The sequence below is a fragment of the Silurus aristotelis genome (genome assembly GCF_946808225.1).
Source record: "Silurus aristotelis genome assembly, chromosome: 3".
Taxonomy (NCBI): Eukaryota; Metazoa; Chordata; class Actinopteri; order Siluriformes; family Siluridae; genus Silurus; species Silurus aristotelis.
In genome coordinates, this window is record NC_139576.1 from 13,976,005 (window position 1) to 14,002,763 (window position 26,759).

Consider the following 26,759-nt stretch of genomic DNA (forward strand, 5'->3'; position numbering starts at 1 on the left):
TATGTATTATGTATGATAATATTTTATGTTTCACATACCACAGTTATTATTATTATTATTATTATTATTATTATTATTATTATTATTATTAATTAATTATTTTTACTTTTAAGTATAACGTTCAACATTTGCTGATGTGTTTGGAACGCTACTTTAAAGCCAAGCCGCTCCAATCAGGAGTGAGTCTCCACGGAAGCAGGTGAGCATGCAGTCAGGTAAAACCCGAAAGGTAAGTTGCGGGCGGAAGGAGGGGCACATCCAGAGAGTACTTGGGGGCATAGATATTTGCGAAAGGACCAGGTAAGAAATCTTAATAACACACACGCGTGTAATGAAACTAAATGTAATTTCTGAATTGTAAACTTTGTTGATTTTTGTTCTTTCCCTGATCTTCTGAACTTGACACAGCAACTGTTGAAGAACAATAAAAAGAAAAGGAAGAGAACAATACAGGATATATATTTTTATTTCTTCCAGAGTGAAAACATGGGATTTTCACTTAACTTGAAAACTATTTTTATGTTTGTAATCTCATGGTCGCTAATGGCATTGGTGACTGCAGGCGCGGTGCCTTCACCCACAACAAGCAACATTCCATCTCAACATCCAGCACAGAAACCAACACGCGACGCTCCTTACTCGTTTCCTGAGCCCGAGAAAACGAATTTCCCCATGTTTACTGTAAATTATCCTCGTGTTCAGATTCCGTTCGAGATAACATTATGGGTGCTACTTGCTTCATTTGCCAAAATAGGTAAGCAAACACACGTGACCTCCACACGGTCCTTAAAAACTAATCCCGGTTGATAAGGAGTTTCTGTTAAAGGCAGGTGTATACTTTCCAGATTATGTTCAATAATATATGTTCTGTAATATCATACATTAGAGCATACATTGACTGTAGCAGTCCTGAATTCACAGAATTCACAATAGTACCAGCACTTGTTATTATTACTGCCTTACTTTGATTTGTCATGAATTTAGAAAATGTATACCCCTCCTTAAAACAAAAAAAGGTCAATAAATGTTATTTGGCTCACTCCTTTAGAAAATAGCATTGCTTTCGGAACATTCTTCTGGCTCAGAATTTCATATTGATGTTCATAATTTTAGCATATATATACTGCACACTGTTCTTGTGTTAGACTATAGAACTCTGACACTTACTGGGATAATCTGTCACTTATTTCTTGACTTTTTTAAAACAGGTTTCCATGTGTACCATAAAATTACAATATGGATACCAGAGTCCTGCTTGCTGATTGCTGTTGGGCTTATAGTGGGAGCTATCATGCACTCGGTACATGAGATGCCTCCAGCTGTCCTCACCTCCAGTGTCTTCTTCCTCTACATGTTGCCACCCATCGTTCTGGATTCAGCCTACTTCATGCCCACTCGTGCCTTTTTTGAGAATGTGGGCACGGTGATGTGGTTTTCTGTCGTGGGGACCTTGTGGAACTCTATTGGCATTGGCGTGTCTCTTTTCGGTATCTGCCAGATCCCAGCCTTTGGTATTCAGGATATCAACTTACAAGAAAACCTTTTGTTTGCCTCCATTATTGCGGCTGTGGACCCTGTGGCAGTGCTAACTGTATTTGAGGATGTCCACATTCATGAGCAGCTTTACATTGTGGCATTTGGCGAGTCCTTATTTAATGATGCCGTCACTGTGGTGAGTGAACTGCTTTGATTAGCCACAGTGCCTTCCACTCATATTGGTTAAAACATAGAAGCAAAGGGTGGAAATTAATTAATTTTTTTTTAATTCAGTTCAATTTTAATTGTATTAGCCTTTTCAACAATGGACACTGTCCCAATGCAGATTTAAATAAATAAATAAATAAATTAATTAATTGTATACATGAGTTCCTATGAGTTTATCCCCAATAAGCAATCCAGTGGCGACAGAGGCAAGAAAAAACTCCCTAAGAAGGTATAAGGAAGCAGCCTTGATAGGAACCAGAATCAAAATAGCTTATTCTCATCTGTAACACCGAATGCTCATTCATTAGTTCTATACTTGTTGAGGTTATCAACTGTACACTGATGGTTTTAATCTTTCGATGATTTGTTCGAAAATTACAAAAATACTCCGCATTCATAGATATCAAACACGACAAATTTTAAATATGTGTTCCACAATTATTGGCACCCTTTAGTCAATATTTTGTGCTTTCTCACTTTGCTAGAATAACAGCTCTGAATCTTTTCCTATAATGCTCGAGAAGTAGCATAATACATAGCAAGGTATCTGGAGACCAGATCCAATGTAGACTCTCCTCTTCAGTTCACTCTGCAGGTTTCCTATTGGATTCATCTCAGGGGAATAAAATGGCCATGGCAGGACCTTAATTTTGTGTTGATTTTGATGTATAAAACTTTCTTTCGGCTTGATTTTGATGTATGTTTTGGATAATTGTCCTGATGAAAGATCCATCCATATAGCCCTTTCTCAAAGATGCAGTCAGATGTAATTTAATATCTGCTGATATTTGATAAGAGTCTGTGATTCCAAAATTTTTTTGGAAAAACATTAAAGAGCCACCATTTAGCCATGAGCAAGAAGTAATTTTCTATATAGCTAATTATCTGTGTGATCAAAACCACCTCTGATCTTACAGAAATCCTCTATTTTGGTTTAATTTGTCCGTAGAACCATAGAGACCCTTCCCAACAGCTTTTGGTAATGTAGGTGCTGTTGGATTATGAATATGAATATACATCAAATGTATTTTATTTACATAATTTTAAAAGGGTGCTAATAATTGTGACACAAACAGTATATATTTAACAAAGATATTTCTTTTTGAGAGCACTATATCGAAGAAAATGTAGAAGAGTCTGAGATATGATAATATGAGCCATTAATAGAATGGATCTCATTTAGACTTGTTAAGGGTTTTTATTCTATAGTTCAGATGTGCAAAAGGTTCAACTCACCTGACTGGAACTTCCTCTGTTTGTGAGTTTTGTAAGAAATATACACACCTTACTGAGCATACATTTTTGTCATCATGGCTTTTAGGTCATTATTATGTAACTGCTATTAGTTTTGATTTAATGTGACAGTAGCCTGGAGCCACATAGTTTCAGTAGGAAAATGTACTCTTTGTGTAAGCAGGTGAATGCACAGTAAGCATCATATTATCTCACAGCAATCTGAATCATCAGCAAAGCTGACGAAGTTAAAACTTTTTTTATCAGCATATCTTTTCTAACTAAACCTTTCACATGTTCTAATTAGAATATCCATATATATATATATATATATATATATATATATATATATATATATATATATATATATATATATAATGCATATATAGCAACACAGTTATTAAAGTGAGCTCTGTTCAGTAGCCTAATAGAATGCTGTGTTGTGCCTGTGTCTGTTAGCAAATCTTTGCTTTCTGTTCTTGACAAAAAGAACAAACATTTGATCATGCAAGAGCAGGTGTGGTCATTCCCTAGCAACAGACACACAAAGGCAACAGGCACACAAAGGCAAATAAAATGGAAATAAAACCTCTAAAAATAAATATCATGTTACTTATAACTTTTATAATAGTTTATATTATTCGTCATCATTATTTATACATTATAATCCAGAAAACTCTTTTTTCTTTTACTTTATTTGATTAAATTATTTTGCTTGGCCGATGCACTTTTACAAGTGTACCATACAATGTGAAAAATCAGACATAGATTCTTAGCAAAATGTTATTATACACTGTACTATTGTGTATTATTAGTATATAATACACAATGATAGAAAAGTATAATGCCATGTAAACGGTCATGCATCTGTCATTGAAGTACCCCTTGAAATGCTTGTGTTTCAGGTACTTTATAATCTCTTTAATCATGTGGCAAGCTTGCCAGCGCTGGATGCGACAGATGTGTTTCTGTCTGTGGCACGCTTTTTTGTGGTAGGCTTTGGAGGAATGTTCTTTGGGTTCCTGTTTGGCTTTGTGGCAGCTTTTACCACACGTTTTACATGGAAGGTGAGAGAGATTGAGCCTCTCTTCATTTTCATGTACAGCTACCTGGCCTACCTGCTGGCTGAGCTGCTATCACTTTCTAGCATCATGGCGTGAGTAAAACCTATGCAAATACAAACTCAATCATAGTTAATCATACTGATAAAATAAAATTTTTACAATGACAGTGGAATGTGTAGCATACTTTTACCAGAGTTTATTGTTTGTGCTGTTCCAGCATTGTGACCTGTGCCTTGACCATGAAGTATTATGTGGAAGAAAATGTTTCTCAGCGCTCATGCACTACTATACGACATTCCATCAAAATGCTTGCCACTGTGTCAGAAACACTTATATTCTTCTTTCTTGGTGTTGTTACTATAACAACAGACCATGAGTGGAACTGGGGTTACGTACTATTTACTCTGCTCTTTGCTCAACTTTGGAGGACATTAGGTAAGTGGTTACATTTTTGCTTGTGGCTGCCAGAGTTTAATAGCCTTTGTAAAAAATAATAAAAAAATATATATATATATATATATATATATATATATATATATATATATATATATATATATATATATATATATATATATATATATATATATATATATTAACTCAACATACAGCCATTATTGTCTATAATAGTTAACAAAATAGCTGCCAACAAAAATGAGTACACCCTCAGTTAACATGTCAAAACTGTGTCCAAAGTGTGAATTTTTTGTGTGAGCACCATTGTTATTTAGCACTGCCTTAATCCTGCTGGGCATGAAACCAGAGCTGCACATTTGGTGGTGTGTTTGGGGTCATTGTTATATTGAAAAAATTGCCATACGGCCTAGTTTCTGAATGGAGGGCATCATTTTCTACTTTAGATTGTCACAGTACATGTTGGAATTTATGTTTCCCTGAATGACCAGCGGCTCCCCATGCAGCCCCAGACCATAATGCTACCACCACCATGCTTGATTGTAGACAAGACACAATTTTCTTGGTACTCCTCACCAGAGTGTTGCCACCATCTGACACCATCTGAGCCAAACACGGTTATCTTGGTCTCATCAGACCACAGGACTTGGTTCCAGTAATTCATGCTCTTAGACAGTCTTCAGCAAACTGTTTGTGGGCTTTCTTGTGAGCCAGCTTTAGAAAAGGCTTCCTTCTGGGACAATGGCCGTGCAAACTGACTTTTCCCATGTGCGGCATATAGTCTGAGCAAGAGCATGCGAACCGTCCTCTTCTGCAAACTCTAAAAACAATGCTGCCTGCACTCGTCTTTTTTTTAAGCCAACCTCTGCCCCTGACGCACAGCACAAGGACTCAACTTCTTGCAAGGCCTTTTCCGTGTGTAACCCGTTTTGGAAAACCTCTGTATGACCCTGTCCACTGTACTGTAACTTAGTATCAGGGTGTTACCGATCTTCTTATAGCCTAGGCCATCTTTGTGGAGAGCAACAATTCTAATTCTTAAACCCTCAGAGAGTTCTTTGCCATGAGGTGCCATTTTGAACATCCAGTGGTCAGTATGAAACAATTGTACTCAAAGAGCCACCTTTTACCTGCTCTAACAGAAATTTGTATGGTCCTGTCAAGCAGAGAAAAACATGAACATCACGAATAGGACATGTGGCTTTGCATGGTTAAATGATATACAGCTGTTATCACTTAAGGTGTACTCACTTTTGCCAGTTATTTTGTTGTATCAACAATGTTAAATTATTTTTAGAGGACAGTAAATCTGTGCTGCTATACAAGCCTCACATTGACACAATTTTTCTATCTATAGAATTGACCCTTGAAAACATATAATAAATTGGTTGTTGAAATGTGCGGGGTGTTCTCACTTTTGTGAGATACTGTATACAGTAGTATTTTCCAATCAGCCAATCATCTGGCAGCAGTGCAATGGAATAATTGCATAACTTGATGGACCACTGAAAATGCATAACATTATGACCACGTGACTAATAGTGTGTTACTTCCCCTTTTGCTGCCAAAACAAGCCTTGACCCATTTAGCAATTCAGCAATTTGAGATACAGGAGCTCATCTGTTGAATCGGACCACACAGGCCAGCCTTATCTCCCCACGTACATCAATCAGCCTTGGCTGCCCATGACCCTGTCGCCAGTTCACCACTGTTCCCTCCTTTGGGCCACATTTGATAGATACAGGCCACTGCAGAAAGGGAACACCCCACAAGAGCTGCAGTTTTGAAGATTGTCTAACCCAGTCGTCTAGCCAACACAATTTAGCCCTTGTCAAACTCACTCAAATCCTTACTCTTGCTTATTTTTCCTGCTTCTATTACATCAACTTTGAGGAAAAACCTACACTTGCTGCCCAATATATCCCACCCACTAATAAGTGCCATGATGAAGAGTTAATCAGTGTTTTTCACTTCACCAGTCATAATGTTTTATTGTGATAATATTGTGTGTGGTCGGTGTATGTTTCAAAGCTTTTTAAGCCATCTACCTCCTTGAAACAATGCAAGTATTATAGTACTAAAATAAACTATTGTTTTATTTGGATTTTTAAACATCACTTTGTCTTCTAGGTATCCTGGTATTGACACAGATTATTAATCCCTTCCGCACCATCCCCTTCAATTTCAAAGACCAGTTTGGTCTGGCCTATGGTGGCCTTAGAGGGGCTGTATCATTTGCATTAGCTTTCACACTTCCAGACACAATTCTTCGCAAAAAACTTTTTGTCACCACCTGCATTGCTGTCATTATCTTCACAGTCTTCATCCAGGTAACTTCTTACTTGATAATTTGTCACTTTCTGGTAATGCGACAAATTAATAATTTATGAATAATCTGGAATTAATAATCAGTGCACAACGATGTTTTTATCAAAGTAAATGCAACACTATATGCAGTTTTGAATCAACTGCATCACCTTAAATTGAACCCTTACTTTAATTACATTTTTCTCTTTCTTTGCAGGGTATCAGTATAAGGCCAATTATTGAACTGATTAATGTTAGAAAGACAAATCGGGGTCTCTGCACTATTAACGTTGAGATTCACAAAAGGGTGGGTCATCAGATATGGACATCTTGGTCCATTTCTTTGATGTGGTGCTAAATGATACTGACAAGCTTCATGTAGTAAAATGATTCATTGTAAAGTTTAATACTTATTGTTAAATGCATGTTCATCTGGTTATAATCAAGCTGCTCTATCTTTCAGTTGATGGAACATACAATTGCAGGAATAGAGGATCTCTGTGGACAGTGGAGCCACCATTCATTGAAAGACAGGTAAACATTAGACTTCTATTTGCAATCTACTTTCTATTTACTTTACTTTGCTCTTAAAACATGTACATGGACTTATAACTATAAAAAATTTTTTTACACTTGTCTTTTTATTCTTAAGGTGACATATAATTTTACTAAGTGATAAAATGTTAATATATATTTGAAATGTATTTGCTAGGTTTATGAGGTTTAATAACCGTTTCCTTCGTAAAATATTGATCCGTGATGACCGGCCTGAGTCGAGCATTGTGGCTCTTTATAAAAAACTGGAGCTTCAAAATGCTATGGAGATCTTGGACACAGTATCTGGTGACATTAGCACAAAACAAATCATATCCCTGGAGTACGTCTGCTTTTCTATTATTAGTATATTATTATATAAACTACTATGCATAATAATTTTTCTGTATGTTTTGTAGTGAGGAGAACAAGCCTGATAAACCCAGGAAAACACTTCTGACAACAGATCTGATAGCCATGCATGATATTTTGTCAAAGAATATGTACAAGATCAGAGAACGGGTAAGTTTCACACTGTATGAGACAGTGAGTAATTAGTTTTATATATACAGTATATATATATATATATATATATATATATATATATATATATATATATATATATATATATATAAATATATATATATATATATATATATATATATATATATATATATATATATATACACACACACATACACACACACACCATTTAAATTTTTATGTATTAAAGTGACTTGTCATCTTGTGATTCTAACTTTTCCTCTCTTAGACTGTGTCCTATACCAATAAACATGCCCTCCCTAATGAAACCCAAAACAGAGAGATCCTGATGAGACGACACACCAGCCTCCGACGCAGTCTTAGAACTAGAAGACTCCAAAGCATGGTAAGAAACATTGTGCTTAGCAAAAACCTGCTGCTCCTATATAGTAGCATTACAGTTATTCTTTAATCTTAAGGATTTTAGTATAAGTATTTTTTATGTACTTTTTTTTTTTCTGATTTCCCAAAACTCTGCAACTCTGCTACACTAGGAGGATGCAGGGGCTCTAAAATATTTTTCTCTTCCTGTGGGTCAAAGTCTGAACTCCCGATTTGCTACAGAGAGAAGAAACGCCAATGGTGAAAACCACACCCGTTGCTAAACACACACACTCACCATTCAATTACTAGGATCTAATTTATGTAGTTATGGAGTTTGTTTGACTTTTTAAAAGAGGTTTACAGAGATTTTTTAAAAAGTGGATTATGTGTACAAACAGTACAAGTGAAAAGTTTGGACAAATCTTCTTCAGTGTTTTTTCTTTATATTTATTATTTAACATTGTACATTAATATTTAAGACATCCAAACTGTAAAAGGACAATATGTAGTTAACAAAAACATGTAAAATAATCCAGAATATATTTTAGATAATTTCTCTTTCTGTAAAGTTTTGCTTTGATGACAGCCTTCCACACTTTTAACATTCTCTCAGTCAACCTCATGAGGTAGTCACCTGGAATGGTTTTAAAACAATCTTGAGGATTTCCTAGAGGAGTTGAGAGCTTGTTAGCGGTTTCTCCTTCAATCTTCTGTCTAACTCATCTCAAACCATCTTAACTGGATTTAGATCAAGTGATTGTGGAGACCAGGCCATGTAAAGCAGCACTCCATTACTCTCCTTCTTGAGCAAATAGTTACATAACTTACATAACCTAGAGGTGTGTTACATTCCCACCTTGGCTAGGCCTAGGGGAGTGTGGGAACAATAACCATTTAGTTGTTGCGGGTTGTTTGGACAAAATAGTGGGACCAGAGTTTAGAGTGGTTATTGATTTAATGGTCAAGTGCAGTAAGGTAAGAAAACAGATTCCAGAAGTATTTAACAGAGACAAGAAGACTAGACTCACACCGGCAAAAGACCATCTCCATATCTCCATGAGCCTTTGATTTTGATTGTACATACGGGACAAAAAGACTAGAGGGTTGTGATCTGTATACACAATAATTGGTAGAGTCGCAGAACCAACATATACTTCAAAGAACTGTAAAGCAAGCAACAATGCTAGAGTTTCTTGTTCTATTGTAGAGTATTTTACTTGATGTTTGGTGAATTTACGTGAAAAATAAAATACAGGATGGTCAATTCCACAGGCATCCTCCTGTAACAGCACAGCTCCAGCTCATATGGCACTTGCATCAACTTCAAAATCATCTAAATATAGATATATAGAATATTTCCTAATGAAGCAGTAAAGGGTGCAACTCTAAATGTTTTCTATTTGTACTTTTGAATTATTTTGTTCTCTGCTTATTATGACGTGGATCCTTCAAGTTTGGACTTAATCTATGCTCATTATTTCTTGAAGGCCACTGGAGGGAGGCATCTTCAGTATGAGTGCATCTGCACCTTATCTCAGTAGGACATATTAGGCTCTATGTTGTTTTTCTAAGGACCATCCTTCCTGTTCCTCTGTTGTTTTTGTTTCTTCATTTCAGTTCTCTTTATGATAGCACTACAGCCTTCCTGGGTTAGACTGTACTTGTTGTAAACATGGTTATATCTTTAGCATCTTTTATCATCTAGCATTAGAGTGGAATTTATTTCTGTCCTGCTCTTTATTTGTGCAACAGAGGCCAGTATAAATTATCTAGCTACAGCATTCAAGTATAAGTATTTATGGTATCTGCTTTTTAGTATCTTAGGTGTTTTGTTTGCATTCTAAATAAGAGGATTTGGGGAAATATTTATCATTAATGCACTAAACCAAGCCTAGTCCAAAAGGGAATTTGAGGCTTTAGAGTAACTCACCCTAGTCATTTATTCAAGGGGCATCCAAAAGTTTTCTATATTCAAATTATTCAAAAGGCTTTCTTTAGTGAAAGGAAACTATCCAGGAAAATTGTTAGTTAGGAGAGGTGGTCCAGTGGTGTAATGGGTAGTGTTGCTGTGTCACAGCTCCAGATTTCCTGCTTTGTTCCCAAACTTGGGTAAGTGGGTGTGTGTGCGTGTGTGTGTGTGTGGCTTACCTGTACTCACTGCATTTGTATGGGTGTTCTCCAGATTTCCAAAAAACTTGCTGGTAGGTGTATAAACAAACTTTTTTTTACAGACAAAATAATAAAATAAGGATTTTGTCTGTAAAAAACTTATGTTCCCACCTTCGCTAGGCCTAGGGGAGTGTGGGAACAATAACCGTTTAGTTGTTGTGGGTTGTTTGGACAAAATAGTAGGACCAGAGTTTAGAGTAGTTGTTGCTTTAATGGTCAAGTGCAGTAAGGTAAGAAAAGAGATTCCAAAAGTATTCAACAGAGTCATAAAGACTAGACTCACACCGGCAAAAAAACATAGACAGTGCCTAAGAAATGAACATAAGAAAAATTTCTACTCTAGGCTGTATTTTGGAAGCTTAACCTAACTAACAGACTAGCTAGCTACACTCGGCTATGCTACCAGGAAGAAAAAGAAAAAAAAACATAGCAGGTGTATTTGGGGTCATTGTCCTGTTTACTAAATTTTGCTTTTAGTAATGATGGACTGCCTTTTCTCTTTACTTAAGTGAGTTTTTCTTGCCATAATATGGATTTGTACAGTTGTAGTAGCACTAATAATACTTTTGACCATTGAATGTCACAAATTAACTCTTGATAAGGTACACTTATGAACTGAAAATCATTCCAGGTGACTACCTCATTAATCTGCAAAGCTGTCATCACAGAAAAAAATTTAGTTATTTAGAATAATCTAAAATATAAGACATATTCTGGGGTGTTTTCAAGGCTTTTTTGTTTACAACAGCATTTTATGTGTGTCTGGATGTCTTTAGTATTAATGTACAATGTTGAAGAAAAAAAAATAAAATCTGGACCCTCCTTATGTTTATTTCTATCTGTGAGGAAAGTCTAATCTGATTTTGCACCAATTAATGACAAAGTTTACTTTACTTACACTGCAAATTAGTTTCTTATTTATGGACCAAGTGTTGCTAATGCACTAGGACTTTTTCTTCATTCACTGCTCTTTGAAACCAGCCTTGTTTCCATTTATACTATATCCAATGTTGTGCCACGGTTAGTTTCAAAGTAGCATGATTAATATATCAATCACTCTAGTTAAGCCTTTGTTTGTTTAGTCAAATAAAGCGATGCCTGTATTTTTTCAGAGGAAGCTGACATTGTGATAAAACCTAGCTACCCATCATCCAGGCCCAAATCTAGGCAGCCTGCACGTACCCTCTCCATGCCAATGGCACCTCTCAGGAGGCTGGAGCCTTTTGTGGAGACCAGTGTAGATGATATAAATGAGGAACAGAAGCAGTATGGCTCATTAAGCCTCAGCTCCACTTCTTCCAAGGTCTCAAATCCACATCGGCATATCCACCACAGGACCAGAGACTATGAGCCAGAAATAGAAGAGCAGCAGGCTGTATCTCCCCCTACAACATGGAGGCCAAAACTTCCTGAGCAAGACACCAGTGAGGCACGAAACCCTCTGCTACGGAGACCTCAGTGGAAGCCATAGGATCAAAAGGGCCAGCAAAAGCAAAATTCATGTCGCATGTTAACCAAATTATGTGGCTGAAACATACACTACTGTTCCTACAGTAAATAAAAAACAGAATACCTGGGTTAAGACAGAAATGAAATTACTTTTGTTTAGGACCCGTTTTACTGGGTTGTTAAACATTTACAGCGTGTAGAAACCTGTAGAATACCAAAGTATTCAAAATGCGTCATTAATAATGTTGGTACTACTTTTGCTGCTCATTATATAGAATTTTGACTGGCCTTTATTCATCAAAGTTGAAGTGGAAATGAGCTCTGCTTTTAGTGAATAGACTGTTAACTGTTGTACATAATCAAACAAAGCAGTCATTTAAGCAAAGTTGTTGAATATTAGCCGAGTAAAAAAAAAAAAAAAGATTCATGCACACTAATGCTTCATTTTTGCATGTCATATACACAACATCCCCAATTTACTCTGCAAAAACACTGAAAAGTGGCCATAGCTAGAGCATATTAACTTTCAACAAAAATGATGAACAAAACAAACACACCTTCAACATAGAAATGATTAACAAAGCACAAAATGAGTTTTGCAAAAACCATGGGGGTCCCCAAATTTGCACCCTGCTGAAAACTGAATTGAGGAAAGGAAGTCACCACACCACAAGTTTATGACGAAGCTTAACACATACTGCATGAAGGCATGGACAAAAATCCTTTCATCATCAACTTTTGATGAGTAAAGCTACCATGGAAATTACTGAACTGTATTTTTTTTTTAAATCATCAGTGCACAGATTGATTTTCCACATCAGTTCATTTAGTGTTTTTTTAATAGTTTTTCTCAGTTCAGAAATTGAATTTTAAAAACCTCCACATTAAGTAGTCACTTGCACAAATCATAAAAGCATTTTTCGTTATAACGGTTCTCAACTAAATAGTCTTAATCCCCAAAGCATCTAGGCATTCGATCATTGCATAAATCATTGAATGGAAAATGGTTAAACCTGTTGTCATAATCTGTCTTACATTTCTATTAAATTTTTTTTTTTCTTTTTATAAAATGTGTCTTTAATTGATGAATTGTGCAGCTCTTCAATTTCACCAATGAAGGGGAGTGTAGTAGTAGTCAACTAGTTCTCTAAAACAGGTCAAAGGTGAATCTCGTTAAATCAATTAGTGAGCATATATAAACATATATATAACAGAATAACAATTTCTGAAAGTGGATAAACAACCAAGAAATGAATGAATACTAGTACAATACATTAAAAGTGTAAATCCTGTCTGGGCTCTTGCAATAAATATCCCACATACAAGTATGTGTACATTTGTGGTGTTGAAATTCATAGATGTCATACAGAAGAAATTCAGCCTTTTGCATTTTTTAACATTGTAACACTGTAGTTCATATCAGGAAATAAAACCATGCACTGTCATATTCACAACATGACTAAACATTTCGACTTCCTTGTTTGTTAACAATGACAAAAGGACTTGTCATTCTGATAGCAATGATATGTTCATGTATGATTCTAGAAAATGCTCCAAAGCACCTGAGAAAAACTGTAATGTAATCTAAAAAAAAATTAAATAAAATATTTTTATAAACATTTTCCTGTGATATGAAAACCTAAAAAGAATTAGAACAAACTTGATTATGGAAGTGCACCAACTGCTGCATAGGAGACTCAATCATTTACCTTTTTTTTATTTTTTTTTAATTAATGTGTATCTTTCCTAGGCATTGTAAAAACACCTGAATAAACCTACAATATTTAGTTTGTTTTTACTTTAGTCTGATATGTAAAATGTTTCTACAAATTAATTCCATAATAAAAAGATTTTTACATCAAATAGGAAGGCAAAGAAAGTGGATAAGGCTGTTGCCGCTCCTCCGCCTAAAAAAAAAAAAAAAAGTGCTGCCACACGCTACGACCCAGATTTGATTTTAATTTATCCCGGCGGGAACAGAATTAGATTTGCAGGTAGTACCAGGCTAGATCTGATGTGGCAGATAAAGGCGAACATCAGGGAGACCTATGTTATTTGCTGAAATCACTTTGATGTTGGCAGGCAGAATGGAGAGGGAAACCAAAAGGAGTTGGATATTTTGAAAACTATGCGAAACTTCACATAGACGGTAACCTGAACTCAAAAACAAAACGGGTACCCTAGGTCTGTGATGCTGCAATGCTAGTAAACCAAATATATTGCAGTAGGTTTTTAATCGATGTATTTTGAGGTTTAATTGTTGACCTCACCTGACCTCATGCAATGTTAATATCCTAACCAAATTGCAACTCTGACCTAAAGTGAGCAACTAATAGCAGTTACATGCTGAATTTTTGTCTTGGTGAAAAAAGAAGAATTATAGTAATAAGTATGAGCAATTGTAATAGTGATGCTTTTCAAGCACTACTAATAATTATGTCATCATTGACTAAAACAGAAGTGCAGGTTACTTTACTTCCTTAAAAAAAATGTGCACCAGCGTACGAGTTGTGCTCAAATTCATGGGTACAATATTGTACAACATTGCAACTGAACTCAGACTGCCTCCCACAGAACCTGTATTGGAACTGCCAATACAGGTTTATCCCAAGGAACATTGGCAGAGGCAGAAACTTTACCCTGGATCAAATGACAGTATCACCTTGCACCATGGAGCGGGAAACCAAAAGGCAAGACTATGTAAATCTTCACATAGATATTAACCTGAACTCAAGAACAAAGCAGCTACCCTAGGTTTGTGATGCAGCAATGCTATCTGCTTTACCATTTATCTATTGCTTCATAATAAATCATGTATAAAAACATTTAAATTTTATGTTTAAAAAAATAAACATTTAAAAGAAGTGGTACCGGTCCTACCAAGATCACAACTATATCAAAAATCTATTCATTTCATTGTCAGAGAGCCACCAGCCAGTTTCAACAGCTGCCTCCACATTGCCCAATGTTCTCTTATATATGTGGCTTAAAACCTTGGTCCGATCATGCATTCTTATTCTTCATCTTAGCCCACATTGAAGTCCTGACAAGCAGTAGCACAAGAGCTGTGAGCGCCAGCATCACCCCAAGACTTGGTGGCCCACATGGGCTGAATTCCTGAGTCAGGCCGGATAGCAACGGGGCCAGTATGCGCCCCACTGCAGTTACTGACTGGCCCGCTCCAATCAAGGTACCACTAGCCCTTGCATTCCCTCCACGCTGCAGCTCCAGGTCTGTAATGCAGGTGCGCCCCACGCTGGTTGAAATGCCAAAGAATGTGGAGGAGAGAATGACGTGCCAGATGCTACCTGCTGCGGCATACAGGAAGATCAATGAGCATGTGATTGCTGTGGAGTGCAGCAGCAGGGCAGACATATTGCCTCTGTAAAGACGAGTCATCGGGCCCACCAGGCACCCAGCCAGTGCACCCAGCATGCTGCTATAGCTGATCATGTAGCCTGTCGCTTTGGGTTTCAAATCAAAGCGCTCCTCCATAGCCAGAGAGAAGTTACTGTGATAAAGCATGATAGCCAACCCCATTAGCAGACGCACCAGAAAAACATCCCACATATCAGAAGAGGCCACCATGCGGATTTGTGCTCCTACTGAAGTCAGCTGGATTAGAGCCATATTACCCCAGTCTTGAATGACATTTTTGGTTTTAGTGGTAGACAGACAAATATGGTGGTTTCCATCACAGTTTCTCAGTCCATCATGTGGCTGTCTGCTCTTAATGTTCTGGTTAGCACTGAAATGGTGATTTGGAATCTCACTCCATGGCAACATCCAGACTAAACCTGAAAATGATGACAAAATTGTCTTAATAAGTCTACAGAGCAGATAACTATCAACCAGAACAAAAATGGAAATACACAAATAATTATAGATACAAGTCAATTGGTAAAATATACAATTATAATTCTGGTGCACCTGCATTAAGGACGAAGATAGCTGAACAGACTAAGGAGGACAAATAAAATCCTCCCTCACGTTCAGTGAGGTAGCCTCCTACTACTGGGCCCAGGATGAATCCCACACTGGAAGCTGCATTAAAGTGACCCATTACCAGAGGGCGTTCTGTATCAGTCACTAAATCTGACAGGAGGGCTCGGCAAATGGACAAGGAGTGTTTAAAAAGCCCTGTGAAAAAGGTGAAAAAAATTATCCATACAAACATCGGTTATCACTGATCAATACATTTTTTAAATGAGCCTGCTGCTTGGTTTGCAGTTCTTAATAGAGAACCAACTGCATAGAGTCTACATAAATTCAAACAAACATTAGTAAAAATCTATTATATAAAATCTACACAAAAAAACGTAAGGCAAGTCCAAATCAATTTTCTTACAGGATTTAAACACTTGATTCTGTAGATGACAAGCAGGCTTTAAGGTGTATCCAAGTGACAACAAATAAAATAATTAAAGAAACAAAAAAAAAAAATTATATATATATATATATATATATATATATATATATATATATATATATATATATATATATATATATATATATATATATATAATAATGAGGAAAATAAGTATTTGAACACCCTGCTATTTTGCAAGTTCTCCCACTTAGAAATCATGGAGGGGTCTGAAATTGTCATCGTAGGTGCATGTCCACTGTGAGAGACATAAAAAAAAAAAAGAATCCAGAAATCACAATATATGATTTTTTACCTATTTATTTGTATGATACAGCTGCAAATAAGTATTTGAACATCTGTCTATCAGCTAGAATTCTGAAAAATATCTCTAAATTTGATGCACCTGTTTGAGGTCGTTAGCTGCAAAAAGACACCTGTCCACCCCATACAATCAGTAAGAATCCAACTACTAACATGGCCAATACCAAAGAGCTGTCCAAAGACACTAGAGACAAAATTGTACACCTCCACAAGGCTGGAAAGGGCTACGGGGAAATTGCCAAGCAGCTTGGTGAAAAAAGGTCCACTGTTGGAGCAATCATTAGAAAATGGAAGAAGCTAAACATGACTGTCAATCTCCCTCGGACTGGGGCTCCATGCAAGATCTCACCTCGTGGGGTCTCAATGATCCTAAGGTAGGTGAAAAATCAGCCCAAAACTACACAGGAGGAGATGGTCAATGACCTGAAAAGAGCTGGGACCACCGTTTCCAAGGTTACTGTTGGTAATACACTAAGACGTCATGGTTTGAAATCATGCAAGGCACGGAAGGTTCCCCTGCTTAAACCAGCACATGTCCAGGCACGTCTTAGGTTTGTCAATGACCATTTGGATGATCCAGAGGAGTCATGGGAGAAAGTCATGTGGTCAGATGAGACCAAAATAGAACTTTTGGGTCATAATTCCACTAAACGTGTTTGGAGGAAGAAGAATGATGAGTACCATCCCAAGAACACCATCCCTACTGTGAAGCATGGGGGTGGTAGCATCATGCTTTGGAGGTGTTTTTCTGCACATGGGACATGGCGACTGCACTGTATTAAGGAGAGGATGACCGGGGCCATGTATTGCGAGATTTTGGGAACCAACCTCCTTCCCTCAGCTAGAGCATTGAAGATGGGTCGAGGCTGGGTCTTCCAACATGACAATGACCCGAAGCACACAGCCAGGATAACCAAGGAGTGGCTCTGTAAGAAGCATATCAAGGTTCTGGCGTGGCCTAGCCAGTCTCCAGACCTAAACCCAGTAGAGAATCTTTGGAGGGAGCTCAAACCCCGTGTTTCTCAGCGACAGGCCAGAAACCTGACTGATCTAGAGAAGATCTGTGTGGAGGGCCAAAATCCCTCCTGCAGTGTGTGCAAACCTGGTGAAAAACTACAGGAAACGTTTGACCTCTGTAATTGCAAACAAAGGCTACTGTACCAAATATTAACATTGACTTTCTCAGGTGTTCAAATACTTATTTGCAGCTGTATCATACAAATAAATAGTAAAAAAAATCATACATTGTGATTTCTGGATTTTTTTTTTTAGATTATGTCTCTCACAGTGGACACGTAATTAATAAACAAACTTCAGTTAGTCCAGAATGCAGCAGCCAGAGTTCTCACTAGGTCAAGAAAATATGATCACATAACCCCAATCCTATCGTCCCTACATTGGCTTCCGGTTAAGTTTCGAATAGACTACAAACTATTACTTCTCACTTATAAAGCACTAAATGCTTTGGCTCCTATGTATCTATCCAGTCTTTTAACACGCTACAATCCGCCACGTTTCCTGAGATCTCAAAACTCTGGGCTTCTAGTAGTTCCTAGAATAGCAAAGCCCACTAAAGGTGGTAGAGCATTTTCACATTTAGCTCCTAAACTCTGGAATAGTCTTCCTGACAGTGTTCGGGGCTCAGACACACTCACTCAGTTTAAGTGCAGATTAAAAACATATCTTTTTAGCAAAGCCTACACATAACATACGTCTCACATCATAACCTTGTGCTCCAGAACATCTGATCACATGCACATTATCAACGTGTGCTGTTAATATCATGAACAGCAGTTACGCTTATTCCTCTCCACTGCTTCTCTTTCTCTCCCCATCCCAAGACACCCTGAGGTTTGGCCAGCTCCAGTCACCTCCCACCTCGTGATGATTACGGACCTTTGAAGAAGTAGATGCAGAACTCGCAAACATCCCGAACCATCTAGAGACGTACCAGTGCCATTTGGATCCCGCTACATGTGTGGAGTTTGACATTGGACTTCCTGGAGTGTTTAAAGGCTCTGGCATGGAGAAGCTGATGCTGGATCTGTGATGATCACAAATGCTGAGCTTATAAAACTAGGAGCTACTAACCATATAGACTGTATAAGACTGCAGAAAGAACATCACTTATAATCTTAAACTCCAGTAATCATGTTAGTTCTTACTCTCCAGTGTTCTGTATTGTTGAAAGATTTATGATCAAACTCTTGATGTCACCCAAATGAGGATGGGTTCCCCTTTTGGGTCCGGTTCCTCTCAAGGTTTCTTCCTCATAACATCTAAGGGAGTTTTTCCTTGCCACAGTCGCCAGCGGCTTGCTCATCAGGGACAAATTCACACCATTCACCTTAACTGTTGATTTGTGTAAAGCTGCTTTGAGACAATGTCTGTTGTGAAAAGCGCTATACAAATAAACTTGACTTGACTTGACTTGACAGTGGACATGCACCTACAATGACAATTTCAGACCCCTCCATGATTTCTAAGTGGGAGAACTTGCAAAATAGCAGGGTGTTCAAATACTTATTTTCCTCACTGTATATACAGTATATATAATTTTTTTTGTAAAAAATAAATAAATTATAAAACATTATATATATATATATATATATATATATATATATATATATATATATATATATATATATATATATATATATATATATATATATACATATACACATACATACATACATACATACATACATACATACATACATACATACATACACACACACACACACACACACACAGTGGAACCCGGTTATGTTGATGTCCTAGGGGGGTTGCCAAAAAGCATCGAGATAACCAATGATCGAGATAAACGAAAATCAAAATAACGTGCTTAAAATTTCTTTATGTACATGATGTGCGTTAATAAATGAGAATGTGCATGCATGTGTTTTTGGAGGTTTTTTTTTTTTTTTTTTTTTTTACACAAAAGCGTTGCTGCGATTTGTTTAATGAAGGCATGCTATAAAAATAAATACAGTACATGTTTATCTGTCAGGAATCCCCCTGCCACGCCCCCTTCGGCGTGTCAGGTGTTTTCTCGGCCGCTTTCTCTGAAGCTCCCGGCTTCAATCGCGCACATATGGTGCTCGTTTATCATCATCACCAGCTCCTATGTGAACTTCCACACTCTCACTGTCCGTTATTGTTGGTATATGTTGGTTCACGGCGGTCGTTGTTATCGCGCATACGTATCCCGGTACGTGTCTTCCCACTGGCACTCTCTCACCGGCTGCTCTTTTCTTCCCAAAGCCCACCGCGGATTCCCCCCCAATCCTGCCGGTGTTCATTCTATGCTTTTGCTGCTCATCTCACGTTCTCCCGTGTGCTGTTCAGCGCCGCGCTTCTACTTTCGCCTCCCGGTTATCGCATAACATTTAACAACAAAAGGCATATGTGCACTAACTAACAGCAGAGATTCACCAGTATACAATACAACACCTGTAGCAGCTGTAAGACTTGATTTTTCCGCCACTTTCGCGAGTTCTTCTGCGGCTGCACCGAGATAACCGACGTTAAATGGCAAATTTCCCCCCCCCTTGTGCTCGAGATATCGACATAACCGATAAAAAATGCTTAGAAAAAGCGAGAATTTGGCGGTTCCACTTCAAAAACGTCGAATTAATAGGGTTGTGTGTATATATATATATATATATATATATATATATATATATATATATATATATATATATATATATATATATATTTTTTTTTTTTTTTAACAAAAAAATAATAATCCAAGATATTGCATCAAACCAAGCTGTGGTTAAAATAAAAACAATAACTCTAATAAAAAAAGTTTGCTATACAGTATATAGATATTACAACATTAGATTTTTGATCAAACATTTATGTGTCAGCACCACAAAGCTGCCACTGCTGGGCCCTTGAGCAAGGCCCTCAACCTTATGCTGTATAAATAAGATAAAGGTTGCTCTTAATTAATTAAAATTTGCGTTTTAAGCCGATTATTTTTTTTTCCTTTAGTCGAGGTATCGCACCAAAGACCCCACAGGTATTGTTAGCTAACAGGGTACCGGTGAAAATTGGGCTACTGTTGGCCGATGAAGGAAAAGAAGAGGAGAAAAAGGGGGTTAAGTGCCAGGTTAGGGTGGGCACTTTAAATGTTGGTACTATGACTGGTAAAGGGAGAGAGATAGCTGATTTGATGGAGATGAGACAGGTAGATATGTTGTGTGTTCAGGAGACAAAGTGGAAAAGGAGTAAGGCCAGGAACATTGGAGGAGGTTTAAACTGTACTATCATGGTGTGAATGGAAAGAGAAATGGTGTAGGAAAGTAAAAAGCATATAAGGATCTGTATGAGAAGTTGAACACTGAGGAGGGAAAAAAGGATTTGTACTGATTAGCCAGGCAGGAGGCAGGTGGAGGAGTTCAGGTACATGGGGTCAACAGTGCAAAGTAATGGAGTATGTGTTAGAGAAGTAAAAAAAAGAGTGCAGGCAGAATGGAGTGGGTAGAGAAGAGTGACAGGAGTGATTTGTGATAGAAGAGTATCTGCAAGAGTGAAAGGGAAAGTTCAAAGGACTGTGGTGAGACCTGTGATGGCATTGACTAAAGACAGCAGGTGGAGCTGGAGGTAGCAGAGCTGAATATGTTAAGGTTTTCATTGGGAGTGACGAGAATGGACAGGATTAGGACGTTTTGGAGACAGGGTGAGGGAGGCGAGATTGAGATGGTTTGGACATGTGCAGAGGAGGGACATGGGGTACATTGGTAGGAGAATGCTGAGGATGGAGCCACCAGGAAGGAGGAAAAGAGGAAGAACAAGGATGCAGGTGGTTGGGTTGAAAGAGGCAGATGTAGAGGACAGAGGAGTATGGAGACAGATGATCTGTTGTGGCGACCCCTAATGGGAGAAGCCGAAAGAAGAAGAAGAATTAAAGTCATATCCCAGTCTTCTCAGTTATCTGTGTTTGCATAATTCTTAAATAGCTTCCATCTTTCTCTAGATGTTGCAATAATATAGGTTAAAAAATAAAAAGAAGTGTCTGAATAACAAAGAGAGAAACCTATGTAATACAAGAATACTTAAGATTTATACTATAAGATTTAAGATATATTGGCATCTTTTGAAATTAATGTTAAGGAATATTGGGAATGCTGGGGAACATTTTGCAGAAAATATCATACTGTATAGTAAACAGAAAAAAAAGTAATATGCCCAGTCCTGTATATCTGTACTGCATAAAATCAGAAATTGCTTTGTCTTTCAGATTTGTAAATGCAACAGGTCTCCATAACATACCCACTGGTATTCTGGCCAGCACAAACAGGGCGATAGTAGTAGACATTCCCAGAAGGCCATATCCGAAAGCACTGAGTAGAAGGCAGGTTAATAAAGAAAAACGTCTCCCCACTACATCACTCCAGCTGCCCTGCCAAACAAAGATTATGATGTACAATGAACAAAGAAAAAATTTTACTTTTTTTTTATTTATTAAGAATGATTTTAAAGCATGATACTACTTGCAGTTTTAATTTGAGTTTTACAAGCAGCCTGTTTGAACATGTATAAAACATTTAAGTAGTTTTGCATACTAGGGAATATGACAAAGCATTGATAAGCATCATGAAAACATGATTAAAAAGGCTGATAATTTGATCGGAGATTGAATCCAAGCCGAATGTCTACATGCAGTGTGTAGGTTTCAGCTTGAGACATTTCACAACTTTTAGGCGAAGTGCTACGCTATATACAGGACAAAAGCATACAAAACATGCTGACTTAATGCAATTAGGGGCCAAATAAATTAGTGTAGAACAGAGCTTTGGCTGTTCTTCTCCTTATTCTCTGTGCTTAGCATCCAACAAAAAACACCCCAAAACAAACACCTCCTTCACTTGCAAATTCTTGTCTCATGACCCTGCAGCTTGAAATCAATTTAAAATGGGAACAGGACTGAAATAATGAACACTTGTATCACAGTAATATGCTGTATTTTATTAGTTACTTACTATTAAAGTGCTGGAGAAAAGCTGTAAAACCCCATAAGTGGACCCTGCAATATACACATGAGAGCATTGGAATGGTAAATTCTGAAACATATGATCTGTCTCAACATAGTGTTTCAGCTGAGCTTATAAGAGTGTCTCGAGTTTTACAATCTTCAGCCTTGGTTCATACACTTTATGGGTAATGGAGACAAAACAATCAGACCTTTACCCCTGTGGAAAGACTTTGCATTAGATTTTAGAACAAGGCTGTGGGTATTTGGCCATTTCATCACGAAATTCCAAAATTCACTTGCAGCTAATCATGAATTAACTCATTTTTACTGCTTTATCAACTTACAAAGGCAAGCAACGCAGAAAAATACTCAGCAATAAATCCTAGTATTAAATACAACTATAATTGTGAATTAAATGTAACAAACTAAAGATACATATACATTTGACTACCTTTGCAATAATTAAATCAGGTTTTAAATTGGCTTATGGAATGAATATAAGGAAGAGCAGCAAAACTGTCATTTTCGTTTTGCTTTTTTTTCCATTTATATCCTTATCCCAAAGTCAAGTCATATGTTTACTAATTAACTGTCTGCATATTTTCCTGACTCTAATGTGCCTAATATGCGCCGCATACGGCACAGCATCACATGTTTTTTGTTTTTTTTTTACAGTATTTATGCTACACAAAGTCCAAATTTAAAGCAGCTTCAGACTGGAAACCTTGGGATTGCAATTAATGCCCATACTATTTTAATTACAGAGCTCATGTGAAAAACAAAAGTATAAAAAGCTTTTCAACCTAAGCAGGGTGTGTGCAACAATAACAACTACAGACATAAAAAATATATTCTTATAAAAAATTTTTAAGACAAAACACTAAATCATAGTTGACCAATCAATTACAAATAATGCAGAAAAAGGAACAGAAAACAATAACTATTAGGAGGTACCTGAATACATTTTATTTCATTTTAGATGCCCCAGTATCTGTTTTAGCATGATCTCTGTCTCTCTTTCTCTCGCTGTATAACACAAATAATAGACGTTAGAAAATGCTATTTTCTAAGTGGAAAGAATAACATAAAAAATGTACAAAGGTCATAAGCCCCTAAAAACTACTCCCTGATAGAGTTAAATAAATGTATAAATATGTGTACAGCTACGTGTTGTTACTGATGCTGAATCCACGTTGATCAGGACACATTAAGAATTAAACAATCCCTCAGAGGATTCCATTAACTCACTGTACATAAAGAAACACAGAAACTTACCCACTACTCCAGAGACTATCGGGCTTGCTCCTAATGCCTTCACATGGTGACTCAGTAAAGGGATGATCATACTGACACCAAAGAGATCCTGCAAAAAAAAAAAATAAATAATTGTAATGATTTTGAATGTAAACTCCTTATTCCATTGCAGCGTTATATACAGTACTAACAAACTGGTTATAATAAACAAAAAATTATATATGACAAAACATGATATTTCATTACGATTCAAGAGCGGGGAAAGAAGCCCTGAAAAACACAAGACAGAAAGGTGGCAGCTAAGTAGTAAAAGCATTGAACATTGTATATGAAGGTCATGAGTTTAAATCCCAGCCACACCAAGCCGCCACTACTGGGGCCCTCAAGCAAGGCCCTTAACCCAATAGCTACTCAATGAATGTATGAATTTCCTGAATGTACTCAATGTATGAATGAGATAAATGTAAGTCACTCTGCCAGATGCCATAAATGTAAATTCAAGACAGTTCCACACAAACTACCAAAGTTTCACATCTAGCCCAGGATCAGACTGGAAATTGAAGGATCTAATTGAAGTCACACCACACACTTTGTTTTCCTTGAGAACAGCTTAATTCTGAGCAAATATACTTCTGATTTCAACTGCATGAGTATGCTAGTGGCTGTGTCTGAAAAGGAGGACATCGCTAAATGAGGTGGGATTAAACACAACAGCAGGGCAAGGTGCAGGAATGCAATTAGACCAGTTGGATCAGATCCATTGTAGGATAGAGGAAAAAGTTCAGCGTTACTCTTCGCAAGGTTATCGATTTAAATCTCAGCTCTGTTCAGAGAACCTTTAACCCCTTTTCTCTTTTTCCCCTCATCTCAGATGTATGATGCACCTGACTATCTCAGGATATAAATGCCACTATGCTCCATGATCATTCTACAGTCTTTACCCCTCTGCATGGTATCAAGCAACCCAGCATGATTTCTCGGAATAAACTAATGCTACTCACCATGAACCCAACTATGTATATGCATTTTATAATCCGTGCGGGTCTCTTAGACTTGTAAAAATTATTACATTCAGAATGATTCATTCTCCTGCTCTCAGACCGCCGCAAAAAACCCGGAAGCTGCAGCTGCGTTTCTCTCTTTAACTGCACTGCACAAAACACGTGCAGCGTCACCGCCAGGACTGGACCAAGTTTTACTTGGAAGGGGGTAAGTATACAGAAATGCACCCGCTTTACACATACATACTTATTATGGATTCATCATTTCGGTTGCTAACATTTATTTATTATTACTTTTGAGGTTATTTTAACCGGAAATGGCATTTAAGAGTGATCATTAAGAAGACGTTATGATCATGATTGTGGTACAGTCCAAGCTTGGCGTCATATTTTACACGCGCTACTTTCGAAATAGTTTTGATTTTATTTTTAATTGAGTTTGCCTTTATTTTTTTTCTCGTGTCTTTTGTTTCTTATATGTTTTTTATTTTACTGTTTTAAAACCATAATAAACCCTAGTAAATGTGTGGGGAGGAAAAAAACTCATGATAAAGGTGTTATGGTCTGATGTAGAATGAAAATAGATGAACTAAATAAAAGCAATTAAATTAGTTTAAAACTCCTATATATTGTCATTTTAGTAATATTAAACTTACTGAAAAAATGATTGGTCGTTGTTAAAAATATAATATTTTCGATTGATTAGACCACTGTGAATCCTAATAATTGCAAGACAAGCATTAGGGTTTGTGTCTTTCTTGTATTGTGTTATGAATTTTAGTGGGTCAAACACTAAATGATAATTTGCTTCATTTGCAAAACATACTTTTTGGAACTAGTCCGATAATCTTTGTCATGTCTTTACAAATTTGCAAATATATGTAATTATTTAAAAGATGTGCCAATGTGGCCAACATATGCCTAACTTTAATATCTGCTAATACACTTTTACAACCCTGACTTTAGAATAAACATTTTGATTTTAAATGTGTATTGCATATTGCGTATTTCATACAGAAGTTTCTTAATGTGATGTTTTTGCTTCGATAATACGGACACTTCCATCAGCTATTCACTAGATGGCGGTAATGCACAACACATCTCTACACCACCTGCGGTAAAGAAAGAAAAAAAATGGGAAAATAAACTTTTTTACATATTATTTATTGTTATTATTTAACCTATTACAAACGTGTTAATATTTTTAGAGATACTCATGTTAAACTAGATTAGTCTTTTTCTATACTTCTACCAGGAGCCAGTTAATACGTTGCTTATGTAAATGGATTGTGTGTCAAATTTTTTATCTAAACTACAGTAACTACATTGTGGTTTAATTAAATAAACTTTTTAAAAGGTAAAGGGAAAATGTAGTGCTTATTTGTTATTTTGTAGATTGTAATAATAGTGAGTTCTGTAATAAAAATGTCTTCTTCTTCTTCTTTCGGCTGCTCCCATTAGGGGTCGCCACAGCGGATCATCCGTCTCCATACCACCCTGTCCTCTACATCTGCCTCTTTCACACCAACTACCTGCATGTCTTCCCTCACCACATCCATGAACCTCCTTCTTGGCCTTCCTCTTTTCCTCCTACCTGGTGGCTCCATCTTCAGCATTTTTCTACCAATATAATTCGTGTCCCTTCTCTGCACATGTCCAAACCATCTCAATCTCGCCTCCCTCACCTTGTCACCAAAACATCCTACATGTGCTGTCCCTCTAATAAACTCATTTCTAATCTTGTCCATCCTCGTCACTACCAACGAAAACCTTAACATCTTCAGCTCTGCTACCTCCAGCTCCATCTCCTGTCTTTTACTCAATGCCACTGTCTCTAATCCATACAACATCGCAGGTCTCACCACAGTCCTATAAACTTTCCCTTTCATTCTTGCAGATACCCTACTATCACAAATCACTCCTGTCACTCTTCTCCACCCACTCCACCCTGCCTGCACTCTTTTCTTTACTTCTCTAACACACTCTCCATTACTTTGCACTGTTGACCCCAGGTACCTGAACTCCTCCACCTTCTCCACCTCTTCTCCCTGCAACCGCATCACTCCACTGCCCTCCCTCTCATTCACACACAT

The 26,759-nt window shown here is 37.2% G+C and overlaps 2 protein-coding genes across 4 annotated transcripts; one reads left to right on the top strand and one right to left on the bottom strand.

Moving 5' to 3' along the window:
• The first annotated feature begins 162 nt into the window (after positions 1 to 162).
• On the top strand, positions 163 to 13,635 carry slc9a2 (solute carrier family 9 member 2). 2 transcript variants are annotated; one of them, XM_083535910.1, is made up of 13 exons: positions 164 to 300; positions 409 to 754; positions 1,209 to 1,672; positions 3,843 to 4,093; positions 4,219 to 4,436; positions 6,543 to 6,742; positions 6,937 to 7,026; positions 7,183 to 7,253; positions 7,432 to 7,596; positions 7,673 to 7,775; positions 8,026 to 8,142; positions 8,291 to 8,378; positions 11,402 to 13,635. In XM_083535910.1, exons 2-13 carry the CDS (start codon positions 487 to 489, stop codon positions 11,758 to 11,760), a joined length of 2,394 nt encoding a protein of 797 aa, XP_083392036.1. In that variant the 5' UTR covers positions 164 to 300; positions 409 to 486; the 3' UTR covers positions 11,761 to 13,635. The 2 variants fall into 2 exon arrangements, with proteins under 2 accessions (XP_083392037.1, XP_083392036.1); XM_083535911.1 differs by lacking the exon at positions 8,291 to 8,378 and having other exon boundaries at positions 163 to 300; positions 11,402 to 11,563.
• mfsd9 (major facilitator superfamily domain containing 9) lies at positions 12,560 to 24,823 on the bottom strand. 2 transcript variants are annotated; one of them, XM_083535912.1, is made up of 6 exons: positions 24,667 to 24,823; positions 23,687 to 23,774; positions 22,419 to 22,462; positions 21,709 to 21,838; positions 15,669 to 15,878; positions 12,560 to 15,535 (listed from the first exon to the last, which is right to left on the bottom strand). In XM_083535912.1, exons 1-6 carry the CDS (start codon positions 24,748 to 24,750, stop codon positions 14,742 to 14,744), a joined length of 1,350 nt encoding a protein of 449 aa, XP_083392038.1. In that variant the 5' UTR covers positions 24,751 to 24,823; the 3' UTR covers positions 12,560 to 14,741. The 2 variants fall into 2 exon arrangements, with proteins under 2 accessions (XP_083392038.1, XP_083392039.1); XM_083535913.1 differs by lacking the exon at positions 24,667 to 24,823 and adding an exon at positions 23,366 to 23,437 and having other exon boundaries at positions 23,687 to 23,745.
• Positions 24,824 to 26,759: the final 1,936 nt, after the last annotated feature.

Excerpts from the sequence above, each read along its gene's own strand:
- slc9a2 (XM_083535910.1), top strand. The coding sequence starts at position 487 with ATGGGATTTTCACTTAACTTGAAAACTATTTTTATGTTTGTAATCTCA. Across the intron at positions 1,673-3,842 it reads TTAATGATGCCGTCACTGTG|GTACTTTATAATCTCTTTAA; the intron begins GTGAGTGAACTG and ends CTTGTGTTTCAG. Across the intron at positions 7,254-7,431 it reads CACCATTCATTGAAAGACAG|GTTTATGAGGTTTAATAACC; the intron begins GTAAACATTAGA and ends TGTATTTGCTAG.
- mfsd9 (XM_083535912.1), bottom strand. The coding sequence starts at position 24,750 with ATGAATCATTCTGAATGTAATAATTTTTACAAGTCTAAGAGACCCGCA. Across the intron at positions 22,463-23,686 it reads GATAGTCTCTGGAGTAGTGG|GGTCCACTTATGGGGTTTTA; the intron begins GTAAGTTTCTGT and ends TGTATATTGCAG. Across the intron at positions 15,536-15,668 it reads TATCTTCGTCCTTAATGCAG|GTTTAGTCTGGATGTTGCCA; the intron begins GTGCACCAGAAT and ends CATCATTTTCAG.